Below are 27803 nucleotides of genomic sequence, written 5' to 3'. Positions count from 1 at the left end.
ATGTTTGCTTCAAAATCCAGTTCGGTATCACCTTCTCCATCCATGGAGCAGGCAGATTCAGATGCTCTGGACATCAGCACCAAAGTGCAGCTGTACGGCGTGCTCTGGAAGAGACCCTTCGGGAGGCAGTCAGCCAAATGGTCCAGGAGGTAAGCTGCAGTCGCTGAGGGATGCTCAAGCAAAATACAAAGCCTAAGGGTGCTGGGGTAAGTTAGAGCCTGAGTGCTTGGCTCTTCAAGCGCAGCTAGCCAGGCAGAGACGAGGGTTGAAACTAATTATCCTATGATAATTTCACAAAAGAGGAAAAGTCAGCTCATATATTTTGCCCCCAGACTGCTTGACTTTGTTCTTTAGCACTTGTTAAAGCTGTTTGAGTCCTTTGGGTGCGAGATGGCTGGGCCGAACTGACTGTGCATGAGGGACCGTGCGTGTGTGTGATCTGCAGGGGTTTGTGGACCAGCATCCGTACTGCTGTGCTGCGTGACGGTGATGGCATGCTTGGAACAGCAAATGCAGACTCTCTTCCCTGGGGGGAAGGTGGCTCTGAATTCTCTCCCATCTGGTGCTAAGGAGTTGTAAGCTGCTGTGTGTTGTATAGCAGCAGCCAGGAAGTTTTGAGCTGGAAAGCATTTGCTATAACCTTTTACCAAAGACAGAAGTATGTTCTGTAATACTGAAATGATGGGTCAGTTTGAGGTTTACAGTTGGTGTAGTTTCTTCATGCGAATCACTGAATCTCACAGGAGAGTTTTCCGCTGGTTGTCAAATGATGAGACATGACTGTTTATGGATGGGTACTTGCACAGAAACATGGTACAGCTCTTTCTCATTGCTCACTGGGGGTACGTGATCCAATGGATTAAGCCTTCCAGCATTCCTGGGTGGCAGATTAATGTCATTGCTGATAGATGTCATTGGCAAATGATTCAGTTAGAAGACCAGCAGCCGAGAAACTTGCATTTTCACCCTATCACTGCCAGAGATATGCTTTGTGACCCAGGATTTGTTGTCATGATCTATTAAAGCAGGGCAGTAGTACTTACCTGCCTTTAGTAGTTTGATGCCTGCAGATTAAAAAATCTGCCAGAAAAGCAGAGTAATGTTGTTTTCTTCCCCCCTGGCCTTTCCACTGGGGAAAGGCACAAATGAGTCATTAACAAAAGGCAGCACAGGAAGCCTGAGCTACCTCTGGAGCGGAAAGGCAGTTTTGTAGCCTTTGTAGCGTAGCACGTCTCAAGGCTTTTTGGAAGAATAAATTAACCTGCACATGAGCAATGTCTGTTGGCTACCTCTGGTACTTACCTTTTGTGGGTATCTTTTTGCTGTAGTCTGCAGTGTAGACACAACACATCAAATCCACTTCTAAACCCAGCTTTCCCAGTTTTGCTCTGTGTAGTAACCACAGTGCTGTCCAGTCTAAACCTGTGAAGATGGCATGGCCTGAAAAATAGTTAAATGTTGCTTGGGAAGCAGTTTTGTGTTTGCAGCCATCTTTGACCTGCAAGCACGTTGTATTCTGTACTCCACCCCCCCAAAAACAATGGCCTTTTTTCACCCAGGAGAGAATCTGTGCTGATGCTCCCTACTTAGCTCCCAAACATTGATATTTAAATGAATTAAGTCTGGAAATGAATATGACTGCGTTACATTCTGTCCACAAAAAGTGGACAGAATAATGGAGGGGAATGTAATTTGCCATGGAGGAGATACTCTTAAAAGGCTTTTTTCTTCCTAATCAAAATTTCTTGCATGCAAATGGTCCACCTCTGCTCTCTCTGTCATTATTTATTTAGTGCTGTTCTATTCCTAGAAGTCACCCCCATCTTCAGCAAGTGGTAAATATTTTAGTGGTAGCAGGTGGGAAGAGGTGGAGAGGTAACCGTGGGGCAGGGATGATGTGGAATGTTAGCTGCAAGCGCCGCAGCTGAAGGTCCTGAGGGACCAGAGACAGGTCAGTGGGAGATGAACACAGGGCATCTGTAGGGTTTGGAAGGAAGAAGGTTCCGGAGTAAAAAGATGAACAGGAGGAATAATAAGATTTTTTTTATCACAAGAGAGATTTGCTTTAAAGTAAAAAATCTTGCATGTTATTATAAGTCAGTCATTATGAGGGGATAAGGAGCAATTAATCCATTCTCCCCACCAACCCCCCCATGCCCAGCAAGACACGGCTGGTCAAGTTCATTATTTTGTGAAAAAGAGATGTTTCACACTCCAGTTAAATTAAGAGAAAAAAAATTATTCTTACTAGATACAGTTGAGGATCTGATCTCTGAGCAATGTAGATTTTGTCCTGAAATCTTGGGATTACTACTTTTTATCTATTTGGTATTTACAGGTAATAGCTTTGCTGTGAACTAATCTTGCACTGGACAATAGAACTACTCCCTGTCCCGAGATAAACCAGCATGTAACGGGAAGATTGATCACACCACCAGGCCATCAGCCATTCAGATGGGTCTGCGTGGTGTTAAGAGATGCACGATACTTACTGGCTTGATCCCATTCATTTGGCTGTAGCAAGAGTGCTGCTGGAGCCACTGAGAAGAAAAGCAAGTGTTTAAGGGAAGGATGGAGGCTGACTGCATAATGGATGAAGGAAAAAAGTCCAGGCGTGGTGTCCAGTGCTTTGGTGATTGAAATCCCAGGTCTGGGGATTTCACAGCAGAAGAGGTTATGCAGGAAGCAGGGAGAGATAGCAGAGCCTTGTTTTAGTCAGGGCTGGCATCTGATGGCACCTGTGAGGACAGCAAGACTTGACACGAGGCAGCTGTCTGGAGCACTTTCAGTCCTTTCCCTTGCCCACACAGTGGTCTGGCCTGCAGCTTAAGCATTTGTGTGCTCCCTCAGGTACTCACCGAGAGTGGGTTGGGTGCTTCTGGCACGGGACCAATGTGGCTGTGTTTATCTGCCAGGGCTGACGTCTGAGCACGCTGCCTTTCAGAGCTTTATTTTGAAATGCCGTTAGCAGCATCCCAGCTCCCATCTCACCAAGAGAAGTTCTATTCCTAATGTGAATTTTCTTTCCTTGTAAAGTAATATCCTTCCAAGAGAGATGCAACCATCTTCTGAGTTTACTGGTGCTTTTGACCAGCCTAAGCTTGGGTCACTGCTGGAGTGGCTTTAGAAAGTCATATTCTCAGCCTTTGACTTAACGGTCCTCCTCTTCCCACCAAACCGCACCCCGTTCTTCCTTCCAGTTAACAACAAGCAGTTTAGTCTCTTCCCTACTACAAAAGTTGTACTGGTAACGGCATCAGCCTGGCATGGAGTCTGGAACAAAAAGCACAAGTACGTACCTGCCCTGGACGTGACATGAACGGGGCACTGTAGCTTTGCAGGTAGGAAGTGACATGTCCTTCTCTACTGTGACAAATCCCAGCCCCATATAGAAATGTCAGGCTCTAAGCTGACTGTCACCATTCAGGTGTGAGACTTCGGGGCTCAGGGGGACAGTTCACGGAGAGCATCTGCTCAGTGGTCAACCAGAGTCAGAAAAGCAAGGTGGAACATGAGGATTGGAAAGAGCAGAGAACAAAACACAAAATATATTTATACCTCTGAGTAAATCCATCAGAGATGCCAGGTTGCTGCTGGAAGGAGGGAAACACAGCACAGTTAAAAGAGAAATTTTAACTTCTCTTGGACCGGTCCTGGCTGTGGCACTGCAAAGCATGCACGTAACCTTGTTTTCCAGCAGAGTGGCTACCAACAGGATGTGGTCACAGGCCAGATGGAAAGGATAATTGTTTAGGACTATTTTCTGCTCTAAAAAAACCTAGAAAGCACAGAGCTGCAGAGAATTGTGTGTGTGTGTGCAGCACAGGGGCAGCAGGAGCTGCCAAGGCAGCGGGGCTGTGAGTCCAGCAGACCGTGTGCTTCCCTCTCATCCTTGTAAACTTCCCACCTGGCTGGCTGCCGTCAGGAAGCATCCACCTCTTCCCGCTCCCTGCCTGGCTGGGCGCCAGGGCAGGAGGCAGGCAGGAAAGCCTGGAGCTGTCAGGAGAGGAAGAGTGAGGGACAGGTACTTCGGTCTCTGAGCTGACATGCTGATAAAGATCATTTGCCCGTTGTTTTCCTGAGCTGTCCCCAGGGAGAGAGAACTGCGCTGATCTAGTAACTGGGATTCGCTGCCTGTGCTCCTGGACTGGTGCCCAGAAAACCACCATTGGAAGGAAGGACCAGTGAGACTGCTGCAGTTTTATAATGTAAATACTTAACATGGTCATTGTCACTTCAAAAACTTTTACAAAGATTAGCTATTTAATCTCGTCAGCCCTCTGTGACGTGAGGAAAGCACTTTATCCCCAGAGATCAGGTATCTCTACTTGTCCAGTATAGAGCTGTTGTGTCTAATCCTGGCAGATCATGTCTCTGGCTTTACATCCAAGTCACTCGGATTGTTACTGCTCCTCTGCTATTCCAGTTTAATTACACTGCAGTATCAGTGGTTTCTTAGTGCCGGATCTAGTGACAGGGGGTGGGTGACCCAAAGGAGCTGACCATGCGTGAATGGCTCTTCCTTGTGCTGCCTGCGGAGTGTGCATGGTTGTACCAGGTCTTCTCACCTCTCTCACCTTTGCTGCTGCTCTCCAGGCTTTTTGAATGCTGCTCTCTCTTTAAATCTCTTCTTTTTTGGTTTCTTGTTTGTATTCAAAACCTTTCCCTGTCTTTCCAGCACTCCGTTTTCTTCTGCTGGCACATCTGTGCCTAATTCAGATGCATGTTTAGTGTCTCCAGCCACCCAGTCCCAACTGGGTGTCTCTCCTCATTCTCCCTTGGCCATCTTTTCCCTTCTGCTCTTACTCACCAGGCTGCTGCTTCAGTCTTCAACTTGCTCCTGAGTCCTGTAACTCTTTCTCCTCTACTTCTTCACTTCATCCCTCTTTCCACCGTGGTGCATCAATTATGCTTGTATTGTTGTACGGAGACTTTCCTGAAAGTCAAAGTTAAAGTGGTGATCTTTGTTGCTTAGGTGTTGCCTTCCAGGTAAGGATAGATAAGGGAATATGATCTGAGCATAAATATATTACATCCATCAGCTAAACAGATTTTCAATGTTTTTCCTTCGTTATTTGCTGTGGGATTTTTTTGTTATTATTTTTTAAACCCTTATTTTGTACATTTTAATTCCAAATCCCCAGATTCTCTCCACATCTGTAAGGTCAGGGATCTAAAAGTTCATTAATCTGCCAGAGCCACATCAATTCTTGGAGATCTGTGCTATGCTTTGTTCTTGTTTGGTTTTGGTTTTGGTTTCCACTGGAGCATAATCTATAATACAGGGATTATCAGGGGCACCGAGCAGACAAAAAGTATGTGACAAACTGAAGCCTAGCTTTAACTGGGGGTTAACATTTAGATTAAAAATCACACATAGTTAAAGATCAGTATCTTTACCTGTCTTACAAATGTTTTTCAAGGTTGTTCAGACTGAAAAGACTGAAAGCGTTGAATAGACTTTCTCCGTTTCATGTGGTGTGTTGTTTTTTATTCCTTAATTTCGTATTTGTGTCCACAGTATCTGTTTCATTCTGACCCACTGGACCGAGCACAGGCCATTGGCCAGGCAGGATTGTTCTTTAAATATATTATTTCTGTATTTAGTGTGCAGATGAGGTAACATGTCCCTCTAAAAAATCAAGTCCTCATTGAACTAAGCACTGGAGACATAAAGTGAAATGCAGCTACTCCTAAGAAAACTTTCTTATAGAGTTAATGACAAGAGATGGGAGGAAAAATAAAACAGGAAGGCACAAGGCAGCAGCCTTGTCTGCACTCACAGAAGTGATGTGGAGAGGAAGAACCAGAAACAAGGCCTTTCTACTCTGTGGAGCTCTCTGATATCTGCCTTGGCCAGGGTCAGCTCTGAGCCTGCTGCAGGGGTGGTGGCTGCCTTTGCAATTAATGCAAATATATCTGAAAGTACCAGTCTTTGTTTCCCAGAGGTGAAACCTTGATGATCCACTCTTATCAGTAATGTGTCCCACAGAGGTGTGCCTACCGGATCTGCTAAATGGGCCAGTGTCTCAAAGTTCTCTGAGCAGCTTGGGCCCCCACCTTCTCTGGGATGCTCCTTCCCAACCCTGCCTGCTGTCATGAGGAAACCACTCTGGTCCCTGATCTATGATGCTGGCAAGAGATTTACAATGGAGATTCCCATCGCAGGGAAAGCAAGTTGTGCCCCACAGACAGTCCATCTCCCTGTCCATCTTAGGCATCTCTTACAATCATACAGAGAGAGTATGGACAGCCACCACAGGTGGGGTCACGCATTGCCTTCCCAGCTGAAGGGGACATTAGGTGCAGCTCCTCTGGGAGGTGCACTGGGACAGGAGCTCTGGCTGGAAGGGAGATGGTCCCCTGGGTGGAAGGTGATTAGTAATTGCTGCTACTCAGATAACTTGCTGATGCTCATGCACTGTGCATCAGCACCTTTTCAGTCCTCTACCAACTAAATGAGCTCAGTGCAGAAGAGTAATTTTTGCGCTGAGTTCTGCTGTTCTGCTTAGAGAGATTTTGCCAGGCTGTGGTCAGGAACAAGAGGTGAGGTTAGGCAGTCAACCATGATGTTCCCAGAGTATCAAATGAGGAGACAGTGTCCTGCTGAGGAAGCAAGCTGGCTTCTCCCCACCCCTGATGTCAACATGAACAGGTATAGATGAGTGGGCAAGGAGAAGAAGAAACTTGGAGCACAATAATTACTGCTGGTGTTTGTGCGTTCTGAAGATTTCTGGATGTAAATATGCATGTTTGATGACTGTCACTTTTAAACATTTTGGAGCAGGTGCACAGTAGGTGCAGAGCTCGAGCTTGCTGCAGGCATTCAGAAGTTTGGCTTTGTCCTGTGTTTTTCAGTCCCTCTGTGAGCCCATGGCTCATGTTTCCACAGCATGTGGCAATTTCAGCTATGTTGCCAGACCCACAGCAGAACATCAAGAGATAGGAGCTGGTGGAAGTGCTAAAATTTTCCCCCGACTATAATTATGATAATGATTATTAATAATAAGATATTACATTATAATGATAATTCTCTGCCAGCTTCAACTTCTTTCTTTAGCTTTAGGCACTAAACTGGTACCAAATTGCTGTGTTCATCTGTAGTGGCAGCAGCGCTTGGCTCCATCTGATGGGCCCTCTGCTTCAGGAGAGGACTGGGGTGGGATGGGCACCTGGAGGTATTAGAATTGCTCTTGTGGATCAGACCTCTCATCCTGTAGCCTACCTCTAACACTGGCTTCAGAAAAAGGTGCAGGAATCCCCGGGCTGCACAACTGGAAAGTGCTGCCCAGAGAAGTCTCTTCCTGATCCCTCTCAGTGGAGGTTTTCTGCCCAGAAGCAGGAGGCTTTCCTGGGGATGTTCTCATTATTTGCAGAAATGCCTTATGCTTTCCAGGTTCCTCATGAGCTCTTGTCCTCGGGACCACATGAAAGTGATTTACACAGCAGTGTTTTGTGCAGTGTAAAAAGGCATTCTTTATTAATTTTGAGCTTATTGCCTTTTGCTTTCTTTCCAAATCCCTCCCTTCTCATATCATAAAATATGTACAGAACAGTGCAACACATTTTCTTTGTCATTTACTCTTTTGAAACCTTACTACTAAACTAGTCCCCATCTTTTCAGCTGCTCTTCAGCATTTTTTAGTGCTGCAGAGATTTAGACTGAATTTAAGCTAAGTCAGGTATCTCTCCCCTGTACCAATGCCTGCAGGGTAAATGCAACCTCAGTTTTTGAAGAGAAGAGGGATTCTCCCAGGGGTATTTTGAACATCCAAATAAGCTAAAAGTGGCACTCCTTTAATCACAATTTTGAGGACATGCTCCAGTAAGTTAGAGGCTTCATTTCCAGAAGCTGTGATATTTCGTGGCAACTATACAGTGTTCATCAGAGCATACCTAAGGCTATGAGCAGAAGAGCAGAACAAGGCACATTTTAATGTGACATATATGAGAAAAAAAATTCAATTTCCTTTGCATTTACAAAGGTCAATGACAGGTGACTTTGCCAGGAGCTCGGCTTAAAAATATCTCTAAAATTTATTTCTGCTCCTGAGTGCTCTTATGGCCAATCTTTTGCCTTGAGAGTTGCTTGGGGATGCTAGCCTGTGACTCCCTGCCATATGACTCGCTGTTATGGTAGGAACACTTCCTTTCTGGCTTATGCCAAGATAGGAGGAAAGAGGGCGGCAGGGAGTAAATTGCAAAAAAAAAGCTTTTAGTTGCTCTTAGCCCATGTGAGAGAGACCCTTAGAAAGAGGAGCAGCTCTCTTCCAATAGGCGGGATCCAACACGTGGGCTAGACAGAGCCCGCACAGGTCAAGATGCCAAAAGGCTTTGGCTGTGCTCCTGTCTTGGACACCGACTGCCGTCCTGTTCCCCTGTGAGTAGATGATGCTACAGTTTGCCTTCAACACTACTGTGGTAAACTGCAAGCACAAAACACTTGAACTCAGTGCTTGGTGTTAAGCACTAGGAGTTGGCTATGAACAGGAGTGAGGCACCTCACCTTAGGCTTGGATGGGAGCAGTAAACTCTTCTGTTCAGAAAGCAGCTTTAGTTAGGTGCAGATTTTATTGCGCTATGAACCATGACCTCTGTTCTAGCAGAATTTATTGCCTTTCTCTGTCTTAAAGGTTCTTCATCATTAAAGAAAGCTTCCTGCTCTACTATGCTGAGAGTGAGAAGAAGAGCTTTGAAAGCAATAAATACTTCAACATCCACCCCAAGGTGAGCAGTGTTTGCATGGGAGAGGGGGTTATTCTGTTTCTAGCTTCCCCCCTGCCATGGGCCCAGCAAATGAAGAAGAGGCAAGCCACAAACGTCTCATAGATCCAGGGAAGCCTCAAAAAAGCAAGAATCATGTCAGTACCTCTTCAGGCTCCATACTGATTCAGCAGGTACATGACTTTAATATTTGTTTGCCTGATAATAGATGTATCCACTAGTTTTCATGATCTCCTAATCAACTAATCTTGTGGGTATGAGAGAATATTGTTGGCAGAGCCAGAGGTGGGGCTAACAGCTTTGGTTGCTGCTTGTTCCTAACCTGTACTCGCACTCGTAAGTGATCACAGCCAGCCTGCTAACCCACGTGCCCTCAGCCCTGAGAAGCAGCCTCTGGAGCTCCGCCGCCTGGAGCTCTCACGGGGGGACTCTGTGCTCGGAGGCTTTTAGCCTCTGTAGTCACTGCAGGCTGATGGAGCACATGTTGTTCCAAAGGTGCTGATTTCACGCAGCCCACTTAGGGGCTGCAGGCCACCCATCCCTCCCCACACAGCACGTGTGGGGTGTTGACCTACTGGTGGTGACTGTAATGGATTCACAACCTCTCTCATGCTACCGCACTGTGACTCTGCAACACCTGCCCCTCTTGGGAGGTCACCTCCTGCTTGATAAGAGCTCCCACTTCCATGTTCTAGCTAGCAGCCTTCCCTCCAAGCTGAATGCAGGAGACCCATCTTTACCCCCTTTCAGATACTGCTTGGAGGTCTCCTGGTGGTGGTGGGAGTCCCTCTGCTCTTCAGAAACTATGTGTATTGCCCCTCCTGGGATAGCCAAGGCAGGGCATGGGCCCACAAGTGACCAAGGGTGAAAGTTCAGCTCCTGGTTAGTTAATACTTATACTTGATTTTTCTGACTGATTGGAGTGCTCTGGTTCATCCCCAGGGTGTCATACCCCTGGGAGGCTGCATCGTGGAGCCCAAAGAAGAGCCCAACATGCCTTATGCCATAAAGATCTCTCATGAAGACTTCCATGTAAGTAGATATCTTTTCTTCTCAAAAAACCCCCCCACCCAACCAAACACCACAAAACATTTCATTGCTGATGAGCAGAGCTAGTTTGGTGGTCTTTCCCACCCCACCAATGTGTACCTACCCTCTCTGGACAGACTATCCTGAGAAAGGGTAGGTTAGCATCCTAAGTCCCCTCAAAGCTTTGCTGCTGCTCCTGCTTTGACAACCAACAAAGAAACTTGCTCTTTCTGACAGCAGGTCTTATGATACTAACAGACCAGTAGGCAGATACTCAGGAGCCCTAGAGCTCATGTTGCTCTATCATTTTATTCCTACTGTGATCGCTTGCTTTGTGCATCTCTTTCCGAGCAAGAATGTGTGTTAGGCCTGGGGCATAATTGCTCTCGTGTGATGTCTCCCATGGAGGTGGAAGCCTGTGGCGGGCTGTCCTGCCACAGCTGTGCCAGTTGTGTCCAGTTAGTGCACAGAGGTGTGTAAGGCACCAGCCTCTCTAATCTGGGTGTTTTTTCCCCCTCCCCTCCCCTCTTCTAGGGTAACATTGTTCTAGCAGCCGAATCAGAGTTTGAGCAGGCTCAGTGGCTGGAGATGCTACAGGAGTCTGGAAAAGTGTAAGCTTCTTTCTATTCCTTATTCTCTTTGATCTGCTCTGTAGATGTGTAAAGGATAAAGAGGAAAAAGCCTGACTAGAAGGACTACGGGGAGGCAGAGAAGTTCCCCAAGACTAGTGAGACCTTTACTTGCCTGCTAGAGCAGGCTTTCTGAATCTCAGCAGACGCAGGAAGATGTAGTACTTAAAAAGGGGTTTGGCTTTCCTAAGACAGGTAGAAACTTCCAGAGCTGTAGGGCAGAGCCTACTATTCAGCTGTGAGACTTAAAGCAACAAGCCCTTTGCTCTGCCCTTCCTGGCTGCATTACAATGTATGTATGTGATCTCTTGTGACTGTAGGGACAAAAGCTGCTCTTTCAGGCAAATTTAACTTGTAATACCAGTGTGTGCGTACAGGCATGCATGGTAAAGGAGGTATCTCAGTTAATTCCAACACTATGAGGCTGAAAATGTTCATTTGTAATTAGTGGGGAGCATGGTGTTAACAGTGCATCAGCCCAAGCCAAGCTCTGTGCTGCTGCAGTGAGCCTGGTTTTGGTGCTGGAGCAAGTTCAGTTACCTCCATAGTACTGTATGAACTGCAACATGAAGCTGCCCATTAAAGCTTCATGGGAACATGAGCCCCATGGGACACAAGACCCAGGCAGAGGTCTGTCACCCACTCAGGATGAGCAGGCTTGGCCACTGCAGAGGAGGAGGGACCCAGATTCAGGCCTTGAGGTCTGCACTTTCCTTCACCAATGTTAGACTTAACTATTGCCTAGGACAATAATTTGGGGGCCAAATTAATCTTTCAAGTGTGTATGGGAGGGAAGGAGTGTGGCTGCACAGCTCAGGAGGGGTTCTCACAAGCAAGCCCTGTGCTGCTGCTCATTTCTTAGAGCCAGCCTTTTCTCTAGTCCTTGCTCCAATATTCCAGCACTAGTGTTTAAAACAGGAGCTAGAGAGGTGGCTGCTGTCATGCAGCAGACTACCTGCACCTAGCTAAAAATCTGCCTGTGACACCCCCTTCCCTCCCCTCTCTGCTTCTGTTCTTGCATCAGAGGAGGAGAGCGATGCAGCTCCAGTGCTGGCTTAATCAGTGCTGATGATAGCCTGCATGTAAGGAAAAGCACAGATTATGTGATTTGTGTTAGCAGGGTCAGGTTCAGAGCCAAGCAGCAGCCAGAAAGGCACAGCGTGGGCCAGTAAATTGATCTGCAGTGAATGGGAAAGCTAAAAGGACACAGCTGAAATCTTCTACGCAACCTGTTTTAACACTCTGTTGTTCCTAGACGGAGGTTGTACTGCTGATGGCACTGCAGCACTTACAGTTTATTGTGATCATCCTATAGTCTCCCTCATTATTTAGAACCAACCAAAGGAAAAAAAAGCCCTACCCTCAAAAAACTCCAACTTCATAGACTGAGATTTTCTTCAATAGGAGGAAGAGGAAAAAATGAACCTAGGATGCCAGGATGGGAAGTGTCCTCTATCATCTCTCCTTTGTTTCAGTTTTGTCTGCTACCTCGTTGCATCTGGGGCTGGGTGGTGGGTGTGTGTGCATGCCTGTACAACTGCTTATTACCTCCACCATCAGAGTGTGCTCAGTGATGCCTTCAGCTCTTCATTCCTTTCCAAGCCTCCTGGATTGATAGGGAAACCGCTTGTTTGATGTGGAGGGGAGCTGATGGTGTCTCCACACTTCCAACATGTTGTAGCTTGGACTTATCACACTTGCCAGATCTTGAAAGCTTTTCAGAAATGCACAAAGCCCTGATTCCCAGCTGCCCAGGCTTTCTTCCCACCCAGAGAGGCTTTTGCTGCTGCTAGTCTGGGAGAGGGGCACACGTACGCTCTCTATGTCCATAGTGGTGTTCCCTGCACGGTTAAAAGTAGTCTTTGGTGGGCAGTGGTGAAAAAAAAAAACCCAAACTCTAGATCACCACAGCTTTTTGTCAGGAGAAAGGCATGAACTAGGACATGGTTGAACCCAGCTGAGAATAATGCTGAGTGCTTGTTCTCAGGAATGTGCTAACAGTTGCCATACTGTGTGCATACCTGTGACACTCTGCTGGGGCCATTTTGTGACTGGCATAAAAAAAATAACCTGGCATTTGGAGAAGGAGGAAAAAATTGGGTTGTCCTGGTTCTCTCTTGTTTTCTGGAAGATATTTGTGGCTGCTGCTGGATAAGAACCAATTCCCATCTTTGCTCCTTTAGGCCCTTGGCAAAACTACGCTCCTTCCTTTCTTGACCCTCACACCCTCTAGTTAGGCAGCCCTACCTTCATATAGCCTGTCTCCTTGGGTGGCCTTACCTTTGTGTCCCCTCTTTCCTCATCCCCATAAATATACAATTGATCATCCATCCTGGGCTGTTACCTAGAGAGAACTAGGTAACATAGTACATGTGTCCTGGGGGCCATGAGGTGCTAAGTGTCTCCAAAGACTGGTTGTGGATGCTCCTGAGAAAGGTAAAATGCAGGCAAAGCTAGAGAGATGTTCCCAGTGCTGCAAAAGAACTGGAATAGACAATGTTTGAGCTGTATAGCAAATGGAGACACTGTATAGCTTTGGGCTTTTTTTTTTTCTTCCCAGAAGTATGTTGTAAGGGTGCTTTCTACTTGTCCCAAGAGCCTTCCTGACCCTGTACTTTCCAGCACTTTAAGCCATGTGGCTTTTTCTGGTGAAAACTTACTTGGTAAGAAGTACAAAATTAAAAAAGCACTTGCTCACCCCTCAGCTGAAGTTACAGCCTGTACCTCCCCGCTGCTGCGGTTACACCCCGGCACTGGTTCCAGCAGAAAAGGAAAAAACAGCTTAAATGCTACACAGTGATATGGGCGCATCTTCTAAGTTATACAGCAGTGGGTGTAGTAACCTTTAAGTTACAGACAGGGAAACATCTTTTTAGGCTAGGGAAGGGAGTGAGCACTGAAAAAGTGAATCTAATAAACAGATACCTTAAAGGCTACAGCTGTTTTGAAACCCTCCAAGTAATGGTATGATAAACTCTGTTGTAGTCATTGTTGTCCCCTTGAGCTGTTTGCTGTTGGTTTCTCTGGGATCAGATTCATCCTGTATCAGAGAGCATTCGTAGAAAAACACATTCGCACCCACATGTTCTCACTCAAGATGAAGATGTCTACCTGTGGGCAAAACATCACCTTTTTAATTAGCGTTCTAATTTCCTCTGCACTTTAGAAATATCCTAGATGCTCATTAGCTGAAAAGAAACCCAGCTGTCTGCAAAGACCACAAGGCAGTGCTTGGGCTGCTGGAGCTGCGAGCTGCCTGGTCCCTGGGGTGATGTGTGTTTAATATATTTGTCTGGCTTTTGTAAGAGATGAAGTACAGGTTGCCTTGAAATTGTTTTATAAGGGGTTGCTAACTTAACAGTTTCCAAAAAGCTACAATTTCAAATGGCTCACTAAGAGGTCTGGTACAGGAAGGCTTACAGGTATTTAATATTAACAATCTCCCCTAGGATTTAACAAAGATGGCAGACTTTCTGGGCAGCAATTGCTGTTCCTGTATGTGCATCTATAGAAACAGATTGTGTTGAATTTTATGTGTGCATTTTATGTATTTTATGTGTGTAGATATTTTTTCTAATGGAACATGAATAGAAGTGATCTACAAACTCCATTTCTGGTTCTGTTTTTGATTTGTATGTCCTTGTCCTTGGTTATTTAATATCTGCGTTAAAGCCTACCCTGCCCATCAACTCAATCAGTAATGGGCATCTGCTCCCCAGGCCTTTTTTTGCAGTTTAGTTTCATAATGTGTTCAAGAGACCTTGAGATGGCCAGTGGTCCTACAATAACACAAGGTACTCTTTGAATACACCTGCTTCCTTTAACTCTGTCTACTTGCCAGCATCTTGTCTGGCTTTTATCTCTTGTTCTTCATTGTTTTTACAGGAAGAGGCACTTAACTCACAGTGTAGGGACAGACACCAAATCCTGGTGGCTTACAAGTTTAGCAGAGGAGGGATTGATTGGTTCCAGGGTGGATGGATGATGGATACCAGAAAGGCTGAAGATAGAAGGCTATGGGAAGGAGTCAATAAATGGTTAATGTTTGAAGGGGAAGAATGGCTAAAGCAGCAAAATATTGGAAAGGCTGCAGAAGACAATGTCACTGGCAAATGGGAAGGTAGTTGAATTAAAAGCTAAAATCTGGTTCTAAAGTCTGTTGGGATCCATTTAATGCATCCCAGGTACATCCTGTTGCAGTTGGAGGCTGTGCAAGTGCTGGGTTGGTCTGGAGAGCCCTTAAGACTAAGCTCAGTGTAGAAATCTCCAAAACGCTGGAAAAAAGCATTTGAATAGCTGTGTGGTGTTGACATACAGCTCCTGTATTTAAAAAAAAAAAATTACTGAATGTCAGGGAAAATTCTCCAGTTCATTTGTGGAGAAACATTTAGAGAATCACTGTCCCAACAGATGAGAGTCTGTGTGTTTGAATTCCTTGGTAGATTGCTAGGCTGAGTCCCCTGCCTCAATCTGTGGGACCCTTAGCTCTCTTACATTGTCTGCTTTGTATTTGCTCTCCCTAGGACCTGGAAGAATGCCCAGCTGGGAGAAGCCATGATTGAGAGCCTGGAAGCCCAAGGACTGCAGCTGGCCAAGGAGAAACAGGAGTATTTAGGTAGGAAACTCTTATTTCCAAAAGCCATAAACCCAAAAATAGCCAGTTTGCTTTCCTGGAGTTGTCACTGTGGTCAAGCCAAGCAGCTACAGTTTTTGCTCTTGACTTTTACTGGATGAAGCTTTTGAGTAGGCAGCAGCTGAAATTCACATTTTGAAGGGACTCAAAACATGAAAATGTTAAGGTAGGATCTGGATATCTGTGTGGAGTGTGAAAGGAAGAATGTGCCTTGGCCAGCATGCTGCAGTCCTGCAGCTCCGGATGGCTGGACTGTACAAACGTTTGCTGCCCCTGAGAAGTTTGGATGTGCTGATTTCAGCTGCTCACCAGGCAAACAGCCAATACCCTTGTCACCCTGAATCACACAGGACTGGTATTTCTGAGGCTGATCACAGCTTTTCCTGCATGAGTTTTCCTCCTCTAGCTGTTTTTTTTCAGTCTTACCCTACTTGGTCTTTGTCTGCATTTGCCCACACCGTTGATGTTGACAGTGGGAGCATTTACATAAGCTTGTTTGAGGTGTCTAATGGCAGTAGCTAATTTGTCATTGCTCTCTCTGTGGGCAAGGGAGAGAGAGCAGTTGCTCCAGATGAACACAGAAAGTTGGAAGAGGCTTCTGGAGGTAGTCTAGTCCAATCCCCTACTTAAAAAAAAGCCTCTGGATGGCAGTACCCTCCTGACTGCCTCAGGAGGTCCAGCTGCCTCTCCCCATATCGCCTATAGCAAGAGCCAAGGGCGAGCAGCCTCTTCAGCCTGGATGCCTCTTAACTTGGAGCATTCCCCAAGGTAGGCATAACAGCTCTTCTGGCCTGGGAGCTGCTGGTCACATGTGTGAGCCCAATGATTTGCCTACAGTCATCTACTCTAAACAAGCTAGTGGCACCTTTGTGTGCTTTCAGGTTGGTGATGCCTTGAGCAGGGGCTCCTGTGTCTCTACTCCTAATCATCAAGCCACTGGAGGAATTGTGAAGATCCTTTTACATTTCTGCATCCATGCTCATCAGGGGTGACCTCAGTATATGGTGTCACGTGTAACAGTGATCATAATTCAATTATGAAGGCATGTTCATTCTAGCCATCTAAGTGCCATTCACATGTGTGAGCTGATGGATGGGCTTGTATGGGAGGCAAGCAGGGTGGAGTGGTTCCACACCTGACAAAGGGATAATAGGGAGTGCTGAGTAGGACCTGGACAGACAGAAGGAAAGTTAGAAACAGGAAAGTTTTGTCAAAACATTATTTTGCAATCGCCAGGGCAGACTAAAGAGCCTAAGATACTAAAGAGGGCCACAGTATGACAAAAGACAAGGTGATGGAGGAATAGAGAAATACACGTTCTGTGGCAAACAGGAGATATTTGGAATATAAAATATATATTCTACTGGGTTCTTTAGTCTATGACAAGAACATTCAGAGCTGGTCAATTGTCACAGTTGGTTACTTTCTTTTGACAGCAATTGTCTATTTATTCCTCCATAACTGCTGAGGCTTCTACCTCATTAGCCTTACCTTCAATGATCTGTGTCCATCCTGTAGTTAAGTTTTGAGGTCAGGCACTGCTCCTGGCAGCATGTCAAGGCTCTCAGGAGGAAGCAAACACTGCTCTGGGGAATTCCCTGGATCTCCCCAGCCTGACCTTCCACCTGCCCCCCACCCAGCTGGGATCCAGGTTTCTCTCTCAGGGTGGCACTCTGCAGAAGCCCATCAAGCCCTGGGCTTCCCACCCCCAGGAGGGGCAGAAGAAGGAAGGTGGGAGAGCCTCTGTGTAATTACAGTGCAGCTGGGCTGGGTCCTGGCAAGGAGGAAGAGTGAGACAGGGAAGGAAAGGCAGCAGTGGTGGTCAGCAGAGCTTTAGTAACATAACAGGAGTTCTGCCATGGGCAGGAGGTAGTAGAGATCTGCATTCCTCCTAGCAGTAGTAATCCTGCCAGCAGGAGTCATCTCTTTGGGTGCCCAGTACAAAGGAAACTGGTAGCATCCTCCTCACCTGATAAGGGGACGACTTAATCTTGAAGTGCTCCAGTGAATCTGCCCCTGCTCACGTGGCAGCCGGGTGGCAGAGCTGAGAGCTAAACCCTAGGCTTAATTATGAGGAATGCATTTCTGTCTGGTTCCCTGTAAACATGACTAAGAGCTGCCTAAGGCAGAGCCTCTGCTTAAGGTTAGAGCATAGCACAATGTAGGTACATCAGGTCACAGTGTAAGGATCAGAGCAGGGTCTCTGGTGGGCATGTGCCCTCCTCAGTAGACAAGAGCAACCGATGTTGAGGGGAGCTATTCTTAACAGCAAAACATTTTGTGGCTAAGTTCGGGGATTGATTTCTGGGCTTGGCTGGGACATCTAAAGGTGACAGTAGGCAGCTGGTAGTGATGCTCAGGGGGCTGAAGGAGAGGGTGATGTGCTGGGCGGGTAGGGATGGGGCACTGAACTGCAGGAGGAGAACTGTCTGCTGCTACTCAGTGTGCGACCCTGGGCACCCACTTAACCTTTCTGTGCTTTTGCTTCCTCATGTGTGAAGCAGAGATAAGGGTATTTTCCTGACTCAGCTAGAGGATGGCGAAGGTTAGTTCGTTAATGCTCTTTAAGAACACTGAGAGGAAACCTTAGGAGGAGTACACAGCAATATGGTTGTTTAGTTTTATTAAGTTATTTGGCAGGAGGGAAATTACAGAACATCTCATTAGTGTCATCTCAGCCTTTGGAGTCTCCCAGACAGATACACACAGAGCAATCAATAAGGAATGCTGCAATTTCAAGCTCCAAACAGTCAGGGTTTCATACTCATAAATATCCCCAGGATGTAAATTGCCTTTCTCTGCATTTGGCCTTTGTGTGTGTGTGTGTGTGTTTGCAGATAAGCTAATGGAAGAAACAGAAGAGCTGTGTCTGCAGAGGGAGCAAAAAGAGGTGAGTGTTTATCACAAGCGAATTCCCTTCACCTTCCATGTGGCAGGACTGGGAGGTCGGGAGTTGTTGGTTTGAGAGCACACCAGGTTTCAGGGAGGGAGGCTGTGGAGCCAAAAGAGTCTCCAGCCAACCTCTGGGCTCTGTGGATGAAGAGAGGAATAAGAGCTGTGCCATGGGGTGGGCCCTGGAGGTGTATCCCTGCTCCCCTTCCCAGGCACTTTCCATGCAGCGTGCTTGTGATTATATCTCCAGGAGGACCAAGGAGGAAGATCAGATTAAAATCATATTCACTGGGTTGAATTAAACACTTGTTATTTGGTAGATTCAAGAAGATTCGTGCAATCAACTTGTCTGTCTCCCCAGTTAGAAAGCAAATAAACAAACCTGATGTTCTAGTGTAGAGATACCATTGTGAGAAACCAGGAGCAGCAAAAAGCAATGTGGTTTATTCTTTGGACACACGGGAGATGGGGAAAATAATAAACATTGCACGAGGGAAAGCCCAAGAGAGCACTCTCTTAGATGTGACTATTATACTTTAATCTATCAAGTTTATTATTGTTTTGCAAACTATTCCTAACATATTTCCTTAGTGTAATAAAAGTAGGTCATTCTCATATTTACACCAAATCTATACTGGTTTTTATAGCACTGTCACAAAGTTATTGCGAGATAGCCTAGCAAATGGGTTGTCCTATTACACGGCAGGAAATCCTGCATGGATGTAGACCACCACATTGCAATCTTGCCAACTGCCGCATGCTCTCTTTCCCAGTTAATCCAAAATGACTGTCACCCCTCTTTTGCTAAAGACGGCAATGTTGACCTAGGCTTCTCAGGCCTATATTTTTCCTCTGTACGTTTCTGCAGAGCTAAAGTCCAAAGGTGGCTTGGACACTCCATAAGGGCTAAGCTACTTCTCCCTTTGCAGGGAGACATCCCTTTCTGGTGAGGTAGCCTGCTGCACAACCCACAGCCGTAGGGAGGGAAATGCCCTTGTCTAAAGACCCTGGAACAAATCTCTGCTCTTACAAAGCAATGCACAGTATCTCCATTGCCCACAAAGAGCAGATGGAGCCAGGTTAGTTTGAAGGAGTTTGTTACTCCTTACTCATTGAAGGAATGAATATATAGCTCACAGAGCTGTGATGGTCTGACCTGCTGTGAGCCTGAAGGCTTCAGAGCAGTACGTTGGGAAAGCAGCTTGAACTGTGTATCTGCACCATGGCACAAGAGCCTTATTATGAATTTATCTGGTGTCAGTGCTGTTTTGTGGCCTGCCTGGGCCTGCAGCAGGAGTTCTGCCTACCAGCTAAGGCTGCAAGGGGACCTGACCAAGAGCGGGACCCTTGCTGTACTTTGTCCCTGTCTCCCTCCATCTGCAGCAGGTCTCAGTAGAGCTGCTTCCTCTAGACTGGGGGAAGAGCCTGTTTCACTGCTTGAGGATAGCCTGTGGTATTCAGTGCTCTTTAAGCATCGTTTTATCAGCACAAATATAGTGGCAGGCTGATTAAACTGTGCAAAGCTGTAACTGCAGTTCGTGCTTTCCTGTCCCAGTGGGGATGGGAAGCAGGGCTGAGCTAGCAGAAGTACCACACTTCAGGTGCAGCAGTGCTGGGGCTGTCACGTTCCTGTTTGGGCTTTCTGTACCTGCACATGTGGGTGCCTGGAAATGGTGCATGCGTGTTGAGTCCAGCTTTCCCAGGGAGCCTTGGACCTTCTGTATATGTGCAGCAGAGCTGATCTGTGCAGGGAGCATGCCTGGGATTTCCAGGTGCCTGGTAACCTGGCTGGGACTTCTGGATGTCTGGAAATCCTCAACCAGCCTTCAATCCCTTCTAATTGCCTCTGGACAAAAGTGTGGTGGAATCAGACACCCCATCGCTCTACATAGCTGAGGTTTAAAGTCCCAGGAATTGTTAACAGGGAAGCTTTTCCTAACTGTAAGCGTGTCAGCAGAGTACATTCTTGTCTTCTCTTTTGGTCCAGGAACTCGAGCGTCTGAACCAGGTCCTGGAAGCAGAGAAGCACCGGTTTGAAGAGGTGGTACGGGAGCTGCGGCTGGAGCAGGAACAGATCAGACGGTAAGGTGGCAAACTGTGCAGGGCAGGAAAAGGACACGAACTCCCACACTGGGCAGAAGTGCTGCTGTGGTGGTGAATCAAAATGGTTCATAAAATCCACCTATTTTGTGCATGTAGGAATGAGATAAATGCTATATGGGCTGAAACAGGAACGGTTGAGATCTGTTTACCTGCATTTGCTATCACTTGTATGACCAATAGAATACAGCTTAGTTTCATTTTGCGTTCAGGGCTCCAGCAACTTCATTTTCAAAGGGCTGGGACATGAGCAGACCCCAGATTAGTTGGGGTAGCATGGCAAAAGACAAGTGCTCGAGGATTTCAGAGAGGCAGTTCATTTGATTGACTGACCAGCCATGTGGGCTCCAGATATCTGAATCTGGTTTTCCACCATCAGCTGAATGACACTGGAAGCACGCTGAAGTTGCCTCACCAAGAATAATTTTATCTTTTTAAGAGTTACGCTATACAAAATATGAACAGCAAATGTATTTAGAAAGGGAAGGATCCAAGTGCTTTGCCCTGAGTGTTGAAAGGGCACGTCTTTTTTTCCTTTTCTCTCCCTAAATAACATCTCAGAAAAGCTAGTGTGATCTTGCAAACCATTTTTGTTTTCATAGACCTACCTCTACTTAGATCTGACTGCCTTGTCTGAGCTCTTCCAGTTGCAACCGTGGCCCTGCCCTTGCTAGAAAAGCAGACTGACAGTTGGTTTTGGTTTGATGATCAGGAGGCACAGTAAAGTTCCTGGACGCCTGTAGTATGTGCAAGGCATGATGCTTCCTGGCAAGCTCCTAATTCTCCAGGGCTGCCTGTACCAACCACTGGTCTCAGGTCCTGCACTAAGAGATCCACAGCTTGCGCAGTCTTGAGTGTGGTCTGTGGGGCTAGTGTTCCCCTGCAATAGCTATCACCCTTTTTGCTTCTTTAGGGAGCTAGAGCTCACAGCCCGCTCCCTTAAAGGAGTGGAGGAAGAAAAGAAAGAGCTGCGAAGCCTGACACAGTCCTTACAGAAAACCCTAGAGGTGAGTGACTACTTCTCCCCTCTGAGTGACAGCATTTTGGGAATGATTCATGAGAACAGACCAGGGCTGAAAGCAGTGCTGTCCCGTGAAATGAATCCAACATCCGCTAGTGCCGGAGTTAAGCCCTGTGCGGATGAACAGGTTCATTCGGTAGCTGATATGAAGGCCAAAATCCCCTGCAGAAAAGGACTAGACGTGACACAGAGCCCAGCAGAACCAAACTTTTCTCAGCAGTACCAGGTGATGTGGTGTAGGACAATAACCATAAGTTGGAGTTTGGGAAGCTCAGGTTGAACACTAGGGAGAGACTTTTCACTAGACAGGTAGGCAGGCAGCGTGAGAGACTGAGGAACCTCCATCTTGGAAGGTTTTCACAACTCAACTGTAGAAAGGCACAGCTGACCGTGCCTTGCTGTGCTGACAGACCAGCTCTGAACAGGAAGGCTGGACTAGAGCCTATCAGAGAGGGGTCCCTTCCAGCCAACATGGCTATAAGTCTGTGATAGCTTTCTGATATTTTTTCTTGTTCGGTTTTTTTTGTTTTGTTTTTTTAACTGCAAAAGTTAAGTCTGGTGGAAATTGGAGCAGCAGAGAGGCATTCCTTGTTTACAGAAGGAAGCATGGTTCCCAGGGAATCATTTACCACATAGGAATTTAGGAAATGGAGTGCTGATGTATTAAACCCTTTCCTTACTTGGTATCACTCTGGTGGATTGGTGGGAAGTGGCTTTTCTAAATGTATGTTGTTTGTGAAATTCCCACGCAGCTGGCGTTCTGAAGCCTCAATGTCATCCTTAATGTTCGTGTCAGATCCTGCAAGTTTGTCCAAAAATCTGTTGCTGATGTTCCTTTGAGCTCTTCTCCTTTCCCACAGTTACGGGTATGAAAAAAGAACTGGAAAGCTAGGGAAGGACCGTTCATGCCCTAGTTGCACATGGGACCGAACACTTCACAGGAAAACAGCATGATATGTCCTATTGCCCCACAGTTAGAAGTACCACAGAGGGGATACCTCTAGTTCACACTGAGGAGCAAGGCGAGGAGGGAAGGCAGGAAAGCTGCCTGCATCAGTGATGAGCTAGGGAAGCACAAGGCTCCAGTCCCGAACTAGGTCCTTACTAGCATATCATGTCAAAGGAGCTTGCAGGTTCTTGCCCCCTTGCATAGCAAAGGCTATGGTGGATGCTTGCTCCTCATGAGGCAGGTATGAAATGAAAACCACATTTTGTTATTCTTGTTTTTAACCTGAATGAAGCATGTGGATGTAAGGATAGAGGGACTCGGTAGGGAGGAGCCAGGCAGGAACAGGAGCAGAAATGTTAGACTTGGCTGATACTCACAATCCCTGCCCTTGTTCAAGGAGCTCTCCCTGGAAAAGCAGCAAATGCTGGAGATGCTGGAAGAAAATGAGAGCCAGCTCCCACCTCCAACCACCCCCAGCAAGGAGCAAAGCCCCATCTGGGGACTGCACTGCAGCCTACGACAGATTGAAGAGAAGATGCAGCAACTTCTGGAGGAGAAACTCCTGGCAGAGAAGAGGTGAAGTGGGGACAGGGGCTCTTACGGTGGTACCAGAGACAGGATGTGGGAGAAGATGCGATCCAGTGTGAAGAGGGTGGTAGGAAAAGGGGTAGTTTTCCTCCTTGCAGGTGGGAGGCAATCAGAAAGGGTATGGCTAAATATTTCCAGGCTTAAAATTAGGATCACTTCAAAACTGTTCCCCTGTTTATCCTGAGACCTGCAGAGAGGCAAGATCCCTTATAATTTCCATTCTTGGGTGTGGTAAAGGGAAGAGGACACTTCTGCCCTTCTTAGTGATGCCAAATGACATGACTGTCTGCTGACTTGCTTTTTGATTGCCAACACAAGGCAAGTCTGGAAGCTTGTCTGGTTCCCATGGCAGGATTTCAGGTTATAAACACTTCAGAGGGGACAGAGTGAGGCAGGGCAGCTGAACTCCTCGCTGCCGCTTGGGCTTGCTCCTTTCAAATCAGGACTTAGGCATGTGAATCCATTTGGTGTTCATGGACTTGTCCATAAGAAGTGTTTGGTGCTCCTGGACCTCATCTTGGGGTTGAGAATGTTCCATCCAAGAGCTGCCCACCTAGCTTTCTCCAGCAATGCCTGTGTTATTGAAGTGACACACAGACAGTGCTCCTGTTAGTGCCTCTTTGCTCAGGGCAGCCAGGTAGTTAAGCATGCCCCATCAGGATACTGAGCCCCTTCCCTCCTGTGGGTTGTGCTGGGGTGGGAATGGTTGTCTTCCTTTGCTGTGCCACATACCAGGATGAAGGAGAATGAGGAGCGGTCCCGAGCACTGGAGGAGGAGAGGGAGTTTTACTCCTCCCAGTCGCAAGCGCTGCAGAACTCGCTCTCGGAGCTGACCGCGGAGAAGCAGCAGACAGAGAGAGACCTCAAGGTATCCCCTGTGTATGTCGCATATTGTTGTCCCTGTGCCCAGAGTTCTCTCATTTTCCCTTTCAGTTCATCCCCTATCAAGTGGGAGACTTGGTTTTTATTTTGTTTGCATTTTGTAGTTGCAAATCTTCATTTGCTATGCTTCATATCATGGTAACACGTGAAGTTGCCATGTTGTATCTATGTAGCACTACTATTTATTTTCTCATTCTGAGGCCTGATTAACCCATTCTGTAAAAGTCTTTTAATTTACTACTGTGAAAGCATCATCTAAAGATGGAGGGAGGAAAAAAAAGTTAAAGAGGAAAGTAGACACAATCAAGAATAAAGATTATTTCAAAGAAATGCTAAGAGGGACATTGCAGAACTGAGCAGAAATCTTCCCTCCTCACTTGTGCTCAGAGAATCGATCTTAAGATTTGTAAATCTTCAGGAACTTCTGCATGAACTTGGGTTCAAAAGCTGAGGAATGCAGATGAGGTACCAGCCCTCCTTTGTTATCTCAGTAATGGAAGATACCTCAATCTACGCAAAGGTAATTGGACAAAGTATGCTATTTTATTTTAATCTAAATAATGTAAAGTTGATGCTTTTTATTTGCTGTTTGACACTCAACCTTCTTCTACAAATATTTCGTCCAAAAAAGAGCACAATTCTTCTTTTTTCTGCACCTCCAAGATTTTCTTATCCTGTAACCTTCCACTTGGCTAAACTAAAGCTAAGTTGACCTAAGCTGTATTAGTTACTCTCATCTGCTAAGCTACTACTGTTGTTATCTTTTATTTCTAACTTTTCTTGTGCTTTGTTTCTGAAACTATGTACTGCACACCCCTTTGTGGGAACTGACTGCTTTTATCTCAAGTCCATCTCAGCTGGGAAGATGTCCTCCTGTTCCTGCTCAGCTGCAAGTACTTGCATAAGCACAAATTCACGTGTTGAAATACATCTCTGATTCCACATGGTTCATACAATGAGAGGGAAGCTGTGAAAATGAAAGTCAGAGTAAAGGAGAATTACTGAAATAATCTGGACTTCAAATTCAGGTTCTATCTGAAGACATGAGGAACAGCTTTTATGTTGTCTTACAATATTTCTATTGGTTTTCCTTACTGTTGTCTTTTCATTTTCACCTGCTTGGTGGGTCCCTCACTGGCCTGGTGAGTTAGCAGGATGGTTATTGAGACGCAAGCTGTTTTTCAGCAATGCTTATTCTGTTCCTTAGGCTGAGGTGAAGGTGCGTATGGATCTGGAGAAGAGACTGAGAGAAGCTGAGGAAGCATTGCAGAGCTTGGAGCAAGGCTTAAATTCTCTGGATTGCAACAAGGAGAAAGAGGAGAAGATGAAAGCAGATGTCAGTCACTTGAGAAGTAAGTCAGTCATCCATCCTCTCTACTGATGAGCAAGTTCTGAGAGAGGGAACATTCCTACCCATCATCCCAGACACAAAAAGAAGTTCCCAAATTAGCAAAGCTGCACATAATGTGCTCTCCCAACTCCTTGTACCTCAACCACACCTCCCTTTTGAGGAGCCAGAATGTGCTATGCAGGCACTTGGTGTTATGCCCTCAAAAGAGGGCAAAATTATCCCAGCCCTCCCTGTTGGGTGGAAGACAAACCCAGTGGCAGAGATGAGCAAATGCTTTCCAAAATGTCAAACAGGAAGCTGTGGCAGAGCTATAAAGACTGACTAGGTCTGAGTTATAAAGAGTCCTCTGATTCCCCTCAAGATAATCTTTTCTCAGCCTTGGCTACAAGAACATCAGCAGTCTAAGGAACACCATGGTTGCTGTAGCAACATGCTGGTAGGTGACCCAGCAGGTGAAGTTTGGATCCTTACTCAGAGCTTAATCACTGCATCAGCCCAGCATTGCTGTGCTGAGATGACTGCAGTCCACAGGTCAGGAGGTAAGACTCGGATTCCTCACAGCTTATGCCTGTTTCTTTGCTTCTTTTTTTTTTTTTTTTTTTTTTTGTAAGATGGGGCATTACCCTAGCATCTGGCTTGAGCCAGGTTTGGGAATTGACATTAGTAGCTTCAATTGGGTGAAGCCTTGCTTGTTTTCCATCCTCAAGTATAGAGCAGGGGGAAGCTGTTATGAAGATGCTGTATCTGTGCAGTTAAGGCTTCATTTCAGTGAAACGTGGATGTATTGGGCCAGTACAGAAAACTCAAAAAGTCCTGTGGCATTCTGAGCACTGTTACATATATAAGTATACATACATATATAAATAGTTTATATATATACACACACATATTTATAATTTATATATAAAAATATATGTAAATAAAATAAGTATTATTCAGTATTTTCTACATCAGATTTCTAAACTGAGACAAAAGAACATGATTCTGAACTTCATCCCACCAGCTCAGAGCCATGGTAAGAAGACAGAGCTGAAGTGGATGTGTTGAACTCAGCATTCAACTAGACCTGAGCTACCTGCACAGGGCATAAGTGAGCAATCTCTGGCATTGAATGTCTCCTGACACTCATTTCCAATCTTAGATTTTGGGGGTAGTTTTCTTCAAAAGAGTGAAAATGTACTGATGAGCAAAACAATAGAGATAGTGAGGGACTAGCAATGTTTTCTTTAACATCAGTCCCAGCACAGATTGCCTCAGTCCTTCCAACTGATGCCTGCAGCTCTGCCCTGTCCTTTCATGTAAGAGTTGGGGCGCATTAGCACGTGAGGCCTCTGAACAGCAAGGGACCAGTGACAGGCAGGAGGACAGCAAGACTGGAATGTCAGAAGATGTGCTGGTTAGACCATAAGAGGGGAAATGGGCCAGGAAAAGCAGCTTGTATGGCAGATCGGGACAGAAAAATGTCAAGAGTTTGGACATGGGGCTTTGCATGGAGGCTGTAACGTATGTATGTATATGCTAGTATTTGCTATGCTGTTAAGAAATCCCTGGCCATGTATGGCCTGGGTGTGTGTGCCCGTGTCAGTGTTGCCAACACCTCCCTTTCCACAGTTAGACTTGACTGGTCCTAGAAGTCCTTCAAAGAAAGTGCGACAAGCAAGTCTTCAGACCCCTCCGTTGCAAGAGGGTTGAGAAGTTTTACTATAATATCAGAGGCTTTTGGCAGTTGAATCACGAGCAGTTGTGGGAATCATTGATGGGGAATGGATGGTCACAGTTCTTTCTGTAATCTGAATATGCATTTATTGGGAACTGGAGGTTTTTGTCACTTTGAACTTGTTCACTCTGATGATATTCTGGAGCTTCATGGGTTGTCGTTCGTGAAGATCTAGGGAGGTGTTGAACGTCATGACCTGGCTCAGCCCATCAGTGAGTGCAGTCCCTTGTGACTGGTTCATTGCTTGAAGTGTCTCTCCCGTCGCTGCTCACAGTGGTGTCTATTCTTCAGAGTTCTTTGAAGAGTGCATCCGCAATGCTGAGCTGGAGGCCAAGATGCCCGTGATCATGAAGAACTCTGTGTACCTCCACAAGGCTGCCACTCGTCGCATAAAGAGCTGCCGCTTCCACCGCCGGAGAGCCAGTGCTTCGTGGAATGACTGTAGGTATCGGGCAGCTTCTTACTCTATATCCTGCAGAAGCAGATATGTGCAGATGGGGCTGCCAGAGCAGTATGGTCTGCAAATGTGGTTCATATTTCATATTCCCTAGTAGCAGAATGGAGCTACAGAGAAATGGATCTTTCTTACCCAGAGAGCAGGCACTGAGTCTGCGTACTGGTTGCCTGTCTCTTCATGTGTGTTGAAAGGTAACTGCTGTGATGGTCCCCTAAAAAATCATGCTCAAAGCTGGCTCCATCTGAATGCTTAATCATAGGCTGAGTTAGGTTGGAAGGGACACCTGGACATTGTCCAATCCAATGCAGTGCTCAGAGTGGCCACATGCAAGGTTAGATCAGGTTCTATGTAGAACCCTAAATCAGAAGCAGCTGTAAGGAAGAAAAGTGTGTTTCCATGCTGTCAGCATTTTCCTCCTCTGATGACTGTAAGGTGAAGCTGTTAGAGTGCCATCGTTAGCTAATCCCTTGCCAGGCTCTGTCATGTCGATTGCATGGCTCGTGCTCTAGTGAAGCTCTGTCTTCAGTTTGTGTCCCTGATGGAGAATGCTGACCTTTCTGTGCTGCTCTTGTTTCAGTGAAGCAGTCCCAGTCCTTCATCTTCTCTCGTGCAGAAGCTGAAAGCATTGAGGAGCTGAAAGAAGCAGCCAAAAGACTGAGCCGGGACCAGCACTTCAGGGAAACTCTCTATCAAATCATGAGGTCCCAAAAGGATTCTGCTTCGGGGGATGAAAAGTGACTCTTGTTGGGAGGGGGCTTCTGATCTCAACTTGCCATTCAGCTCCACAAAAGTTATGCCATCAGGCACTAGAGTCAGAAGGGATATTTGCCC

The 27803-nt window shown here is 46.2% G+C and overlaps 1 protein-coding gene across 1 annotated transcript; it reads left to right on the top strand.

Moving 5' to 3' along the window:
* Window positions 1–27710, top strand: PLEKHD1 (pleckstrin homology and coiled-coil domain containing D1). The gene is made up of 13 exons (XM_075712938.1): window positions 1–149; window positions 8634–8727; window positions 9667–9756; window positions 10288–10364; window positions 14906–14997; window positions 17853–17905; window positions 19895–19989; window positions 20921–21014; window positions 22375–22553; window positions 23301–23433; window positions 24655–24799; window positions 26807–26956; window positions 27550–27710. The coding sequence occupies exons 1-13, from the start codon at window positions 1–3 to the stop codon at window positions 27708–27710; spliced, it is 1512 nt and encodes a 503-aa protein (XP_075569053.1).
* Window positions 27711–27803: the final 93 nt, after the last annotated feature.

Source organism: Pelecanus crispus, chromosome 6 (assembly GCF_030463565.1).
Source record: "Pelecanus crispus isolate bPelCri1 chromosome 6, bPelCri1.pri, whole genome shotgun sequence".
Taxonomy (NCBI): Eukaryota; Metazoa; Chordata; class Aves; order Pelecaniformes; family Pelecanidae; genus Pelecanus; species Pelecanus crispus.
The sequence above is the reverse complement of the archived record's forward strand: the minus strand, read 5'-3'. Positions and strand labels throughout refer to the sequence as shown.